Genomic DNA, 7,006 nt, shown 5'->3' with positions numbered 1-7,006 from the left:
CAGCATATCATGAACTTGACCCGATAGCCATTGACAAGTTTGCTCGGCAGTATTTTCCGATGCAATCCCTGATGCAGGTGAAGACGTATTCATACAGCAGCCCAGAACAGTCTTTGCAATTCGAAATGCTATTCATACTGAGTAGTTCCTGCATTCTGAAGATGGACGAATGAAATGACGTCAACATATAAGCCAGGTTTGCATCGATGATGACCTGTACAATGATGCAGTAGAGTTTGCAGACTTCTATGATCAACACACCAGTTTGCCAACCCAGTCAGAGTTCACTGAACTCATGGCAGCTGTCAATGCGATCAAAGAGGAGATGAAAAGAGATAAAGCTGAGCGACAAAAGAAGAAAGGACCGATAAAGTGTTTCGGATGTGGGGAAGTAGGCCATATAAAGCGCAACTGCCCAAAGGCTGAAACCTCGGGAAACACGCAAGGACCGAGTGTGGGGACCGACGCTCGGTCGACAACAGACAACCGGTCCCAACCAGCGATGACAAAATAGAAAATGACAAGAAACCTGACATGGAAGCCCAGCATGTGTTGCAGTTGAATGACGTGAAAGTAAAGAAAAGACGGCCGCAGTTTTACGTTCTTGCTGAAATCCATGGTGTAGCTGCTTGTTCGTTTGTCGACACCGGATCGGAGTTGACCCTCCTGTCTCCTGATGTCTACAACTCGATACCAGCTGCACAGAAACCTGCCCTGTTGCCACCTACAATCAGGGCGTTGCAGGCTGATGGGAAAACACCTTTACCTGTGCATGGAGAGGCCGACTTCCAGATCAAAGTTGGGCCGAATAAAACAACAATTAGAGTTGTTGTGGCGGAGATCAGTGAGGGAGTAATACTTGGCAATGACTACATCCTGGCTGCACCTGCTGAGATCAGAACACATAGTCTAACTATGGGTTTCCATGAGGGGAATGTACCCCTACTTGACCGTACAGGTAGACACCTGTGCGCTCGAGTTGTGGTAGCTGAGACAATGGCTGTTAAAGCTGGACATGAGATGGTCATACCTGGACATCTGTCCCGACCTATCGGCGTGAACCCCATGGCCTTGGTTGAACCGACCAAGCGCAACCCACTGTCAGCCGAAGGTGTCCTGGTAGGACGTGTACTTGTTGATGTCACCAATAACACTGTTCCTGTCCGTGTTATGAATGTAGGCGAAACGACCCACATAATGCAGAAGGGGACCACCATAGCACTTGCTAGTGGTGTGGACAGTGAGGTCAAGCCCAGCCGACGACCTGTTGAGACCAGTCAACCTGAGACAGGTAAACCGACCACACCTGTACCTGACCACCTGCAGGCCTTATGGGAGGAGAGTGTCAATGAACTTGGCACAGAATGCGGAGAGAAAATTGCCCAATTTCTATCGAAATGGGAGGATATTTTCTCGAAAGACAAGCTGGACTTTGGACGCACCAGTCTGACTAAACATCACATTGAGACCGGTAACCACCAACCCATCCGTCAGCAGCCCCGCCGACAATCGCCATGGTCGCGGGAGGAGACCAAACGTCTCGTACACGACATGTTGGAGAAAGATGTGATCGAAAAGTCCAATAGTCCTTGGGCAGCGCCGGTCGTTTTAGTCAAGAAACGAGACGGCAGCACACGTTTCTGCGTCGACTATCGCCACCTTAACGATATAACGGTGAAAGACGCATATGCCATACCCAGAATTGAAGACAGTATAAATGCGCTTGCTGGTGCTAAGTGGTTTAGATCTAACAAGCGGTTACTGGCAAGTTGAGCTGGACGGTGATGCACAGGAGAAGTCTGCATTCACCACCTGGAGTGGGCTATACCAATGGAAAGTCATGCCATTTGGTTTATGCAATGCCCCAGCCACTTTCCAGAGACTGATGGAGTCTGTATTATCAGGATTACAATGGGAAATCCTCCTGTTGTATCTTGATGATATAGTGGTGTTTGCCGATTCCATTGACCAGATGTTGGAGAGACTAGAAATAGTATTTACACGTCTGAGGGAATCCGGCCTGAAATTGAAGCCGAGCAAGTGCAGTTTGTTCCAGCGAAAGGTAGACTACCTTTGGCATAGAGTATCAGCAGAAGGAGTCGAGACCAGCCCAGATAAAACTGATGCAGTGCAGAACTGGCCGACCCCTAAAAATGTCCATGAGGTGCGGAGTTTTCTTGGCCTGGCGTCTTACTACCGACGATTTGTGCAGAATTTTGCAGCTATCGCCAGACCCATGGTACAACTCACTGAAAAGAACCGGCCTTTCCTGTGGGACGATGAATGCGACACAGCATTTGAGACGCTGAAAAACAGACTTGTTAACTCACCTGTCCTGGCATACCCGATACCAGGTGCACCACTGATCCTGGACACAGATGCGAGCCTATACGCTATAGGCGGAGTCCTGTCTCAGATACAGGATGGAGAAGAGCGGGTTATTGCTTATGCCAGCCGAAGTCTAAGTAAACCTGAACGAAACTACTGTGTGACGAGGAGGGAGCTGTTAGCAGCAGTTCACTTTATGAAGTATTTCCGTCCATACCTGTATGGGCAGCCGTTCACCTTGCGTACTGACCATAGTTCATTACGCTGGCTGCTTAACTTCAAAGATCCAGAGGGGCAGCTAGCACGATGGCTAGAAGTACTCAGTGAGTACGACTTCAAAGTCATCCACCGACCCGGCAGAAAACATCAAATGCTGATAGCCTGTCCCGGAGGCCATGCAGACAATGTGGACAGTCACACACAGATCAACAGGGACCAGACAATTACACTGTGGGAGCAGTTACTGCCAGTGTATCAACGCAGACAGAGACACAGTGTACCATTGCTACACAAACAGAGGAGAGCAGCATCTCTGTAGAAAAACTACAACCACCTGTTGCACCATCCTTAGTTGCACAGGTCGTTGACCCTGAGAATGCCAGTTCTCAGGACAGAGACTTACCCGGTCACACCAGCACACCGGTGGTAGCAGAAAGAGCAATCAGTCTAGTTCCAGAATGGACAACAACACAATTACGTCAATTACAGCTTGACGATCCTGATATTGGCCCGATCATTAAACACAAAGAGCTGAGTGCAGACCCACCAGATTGGAAGAAAATATCACCACAATCATTGGCAACCAAAGCATATTGGGGCCAATGGAAGCAGCTTGAACTGAGAAATGGAGTGCTGTATCGCAGATATGAGTCTGTCGATGGAAACACCTGTGAATGGCAGCTACTTTTGCCATCAACACTCCGGCAAGCAGTGTTTGCAGAGTTACACTCCTCAAAGACCGCCGCCCACTTTGGCGTGTTCAAAACCAAGGAGAAAATAAAGCAGCGGTATTATTGGTATGGTCTGACGGCCGATATCAAATCCATGATACGACAGTGTGATGTTTGTGCTGCACGAAAAGCACCAACTAAGACCCGGCGTGCACCGTTACAACAGTATATTGTTGGCGTGCCGATGGAGAGAGTGGCCTTTGACATCATAGGTCCATTTCCAGAGACTGAACGTGGAAACAAATGGGTACTAGTCATAGGTGACTATTTTACCAAGTGGGTAGAAGCCTATGCTATCCCCAACCAGGAAGCAAACTCACCGATGAGTTTGTAAGCCGTTTTGGAGTGCCCAGGCAACTCCACTCTGACAAGGCAGAAATTTTGAGTCTGCAGTAATAGCTGAGGTATGTCGACTTTTGGGCGTTGACAAGACGAGAACGACCCCATACAATCCAAAGTCTGACGGCTTCATTGAACGATACATGAAAACCCTAGCCCAGACTGTGTCAGTACTAGTGGATCCTGATCAATCGAACTGGGATGAGGTGATACCTTATGCTATGATGGCATACAGAAGTTCACCCCAGGAGAGTACTGGCGAGACACCGAATATGATGATGCTGGGCAGACAGGTAGATTTACCTGTGGACTTGATGGTCGAACCTTTACCGACCGGCGTGACCGAACGTACTGATTATTCCTTGCAGCTGAGAGAGAAATTACAATCAGCACATCGCAGAGCTAGAATTGCATTGCAGAAAAGTGCAATTGCCCAGAAACGACATTATGAACCAGGGCAGCATGGAAGCGAATTGACAACTGGTCAATTTGTATGGCTGCGTGCTGAAGCCTGCAAGAGAGGAAAATCCAAGAAATTAACAGCAAATCGATGGGAAGGACCGTTCCTGATTATTGACAAACTTTCTGACGTCACTTTCCGTATCCAGCGGAGTCAGCACTCAAAACAAAAGGTAGTGCATTACGACCGACTAAAACCCTATGAGGGGACGCAAGCAGTTGATTGGCGTCAGCAGGACCAGAGACAACCCGATGGCGAGAAATCTGCCTCACCTGAGCTGATAGACAATACAATCCCAAAAGACAACAATCTTGGTGACACTGAAACATTCCCTGGTAGTATGTCCCTAGATGACCTTTACCAGGCAGAGGACACAGATGTAGTAAACATCGACTTTGGCCCTGATCATACTGAGAAAGAAATCCATCAGTAACAAGGAGAGACAGGAGGGCGCCTGATCGCTATGGCGACTGGTACTATGCCTCCGACTAGACCGGACTGACACTCAGCTGTGACCTTATTTCACCCCAGAAGTTACTACAGTGAAATAGGACACAAACAAACCAACTAACCAGATTGATGATGAACTGATGACAGACTTTGAACTTCTGTGAGTAGACTTTAATTGTTTGATGATAGATAGTGCACTTAAAGTAGACCTATGACAATGTTGTCATGTGTGACAAAAAGAACCAGCTGGCCAGAATTCTGATTCTGGTAGATGTCACCATGGCAATGACAGGGATTTTTCATCTGATACTTGACTTCCTGCCATCTGAAGTCATGGTTGAACGAGCGTGTGGACGACAGTTTTTATTCAAGTTGATGTTGCTGAGCTGACAACATGCCCAAACCTCGGTTCTCATGTAGGCAATGTGGCCTGTGGTTTCTTGACTGGAGAAAACTTAGAAAGCATGAGTCAATCTGTAAACGAGACTGGAGAGAGGGTGGACGCCATAAGAGATGCACTGAGTGTGACCAGGGGACTCAATGGGCGAGTCGGAGAGGCCTGGATGTGCATCATAGGCGTGCCCATGGCAACAGGCAGCCGAGGCACACAGTGGGTAATGCTGGGCGGAGTGGAGTGTTGAACGGTAGCAAGCAGTCTGACGTAGATAGCAGAGCTGTGAAATCAAAGACGGCGGTGGTGAGGGACAGCAAAGCTATGGAGGCTGAGATGGAAATACACTCCAGTGGACAGACCAGCGGTGTGAAAGTCACCCCAGGAAAATCCCAGGCTGAAGTTGAGAGACCTGGGTGTGGGGGTGAGTCTGATACAGTGTGCTCGACAACTTGTTGCGGAGAGAGGTCATCTGAGGACAAGGCAGTGTTTGGCAGTGCAGAGCGGAGACGAGAGTATAAGCTGATCTCCATGGAGACGAGTGGCCCCAAAGTGGCCCCAATCCGAGGACATGTAATGGCGATACAGAAATGCCTGACGCGGCCTCAGTTGCTGGTAGTAGATTCACTTCCCCGAAAGAGAGTCTACTGCAGCTGACTCCGGACCTGGTAGAAAGAGTGACTGAAGTACAAGAAGTAATTGTACAACGCACTTTTCATCTGCGTCGACCAAACCATAACTCGAGGGACTCACCGGCTCCTTCTACCAAGTAAAGTATTAGATTTTCAACCCTGGCATAGAAGTAGGTAATCGCCGTTTGACTTCATTTAGAAACTTTTTGCCGTGAACAGTTGTACGTTGAACATTTTGACCTCGCGTGAACTTTCCCAGCTGAGAGGGATTCGTCGATATTTATCGTGATGGGCTTTTGTGTGTGAGCCTGGAAGAGTCACGATCGTGTATTCCGCGTTGAACATTGTGTTTTCGGACAATTGTTTTGTATTGCTTTGTTTTATTTTGTTTTGAACTTTTATTGGACCGTATTTAGTGGACGTTTAAGACTTTTTGCGTGTTTGAGTTTTGTTTTTGTATTACGTTTAACTTTGGTACTTTCTGTAGTGAAAGTATTTGATACTGAGTAGAATGACTTTTAAATTTTAGCGGACATATGTTTCATTGATGTATTGCCCAACGAGTGAAAGTTCCAACGGGAGTTATGGAACTCAAAGGAGGGGGTAATGTGACGTTTCTGGATGTGTAAACGTCTTTGTAATGGTTTCTTAATTAGTTAAGTGTCTTTTAATTGTTGTGTTTACGTTTAATTATAGTAGCGAGTAGCCTACTGTCCTTGGTACATGCACTTAAGAGGTCAGTAGACATATCCGATGACATGACTGGACGGCATTCCAATGCGTCTCTTTGTCTTAGAGTGTGTAGTCATTTATCACTTCTTCTGACAGTTGTTTTTGCCAACGTGGCAGTATTAGTATTAAGATGATATTAAGTAGGGATATTAATATACAGATTAGGCAATCATAATGAGCAAAATATTGTATGTCATTGGCTTAAGGCTTTGTTCGTGTGCAAAAGTAGCTTCTGATTGGCAGAGAAGTCATACTTAAGCCAGTGTTTTGTGTGATTTTGTTGAGTTAGCATCGGGCGCTACTCCACGCAAAGGGGAAGAATGCTGTTATGCCCAGCAGTAGTAGCAGAGATCTCTAAGCTCTGGACTTAGAGTTTTGTAAGCAGATAGACGGAGTTGCTGATAGAACGGAGTTGCTGTATGAGTACGAGACATCTCAGACGTCTCGGCGGCAAGGCTTGCAGATATCCTGAGCAGCTGCTGACTTAGCCTCGAGGGGCTTCAGCATTGATCCAGCGGCCAGTGTGCCGACAGCCAACCCCACTGAGACCAGGTTCCTGTTAAGCGAGCAGAGGGGTAAGTCCAGTTAAGGACTTGGTTAATGGCTGTATGCTGCTCGTTCCTGTTCCCAGAGTATCACCGTAAACTCTGGTGTTGCTGCTGTAGCCTTGCCAGACTGTCTTAACAGACAGTTCGTTCCAGTACTCCGTAGCTGTCAATAGTTC

The 7,006-nt window shown here is 47.4% G+C and overlaps 2 protein-coding genes across 2 annotated transcripts; both read left to right on the top strand.

Moving 5' to 3' along the window:
- The first annotated feature begins 534 nt into the window (after positions 1-534).
- On the top strand, positions 535-1,773 carry LOC139125422 (uncharacterized). The gene has a single exon (XM_070691505.1). The coding sequence runs from the start codon at positions 535-537 to the stop codon at positions 1,771-1,773; it is 1,239 nt and encodes a 412-aa protein (XP_070547606.1).
- A 1,987-nt stretch (positions 1,774-3,760) lies between these two features.
- LOC139125419 (uncharacterized) lies at positions 3,761-4,510 on the top strand. The gene has a single exon (XM_070691504.1). It carries the CDS (start codon positions 3,761-3,763, stop codon positions 4,508-4,510), a length of 750 nt encoding a protein of 249 aa, XP_070547605.1.
- The last annotated feature ends 2,496 nt before the right edge of the window (positions 4,511-7,006 follow it).

The sequence above is a fragment of the Ptychodera flava genome (assembly GCF_041260155.1).
Source record: "Ptychodera flava strain L36383 chromosome 3 unlocalized genomic scaffold, AS_Pfla_20210202 Scaffold_25__1_contigs__length_14229661_pilon, whole genome shotgun sequence".
Taxonomy (NCBI): domain Eukaryota; kingdom Metazoa; phylum Hemichordata; class Enteropneusta; family Ptychoderidae; genus Ptychodera; species Ptychodera flava.
Note: the sequence above shows the minus strand (reverse complement) of the source record. Positions and strands in the feature narration are given on the sequence as shown.

Excerpts from the sequence above, each read along its gene's own strand:
- LOC139125422 (XM_070691505.1), top strand. The coding sequence starts at position 535 with ATGGAAGCCCAGCATGTGTTGCAGTTGAATGACGTGAAAGTAAAGAAA.
- LOC139125419 (XM_070691504.1), top strand. The coding sequence starts at position 3,761 with ATGAAAACCCTAGCCCAGACTGTGTCAGTACTAGTGGATCCTGATCAA.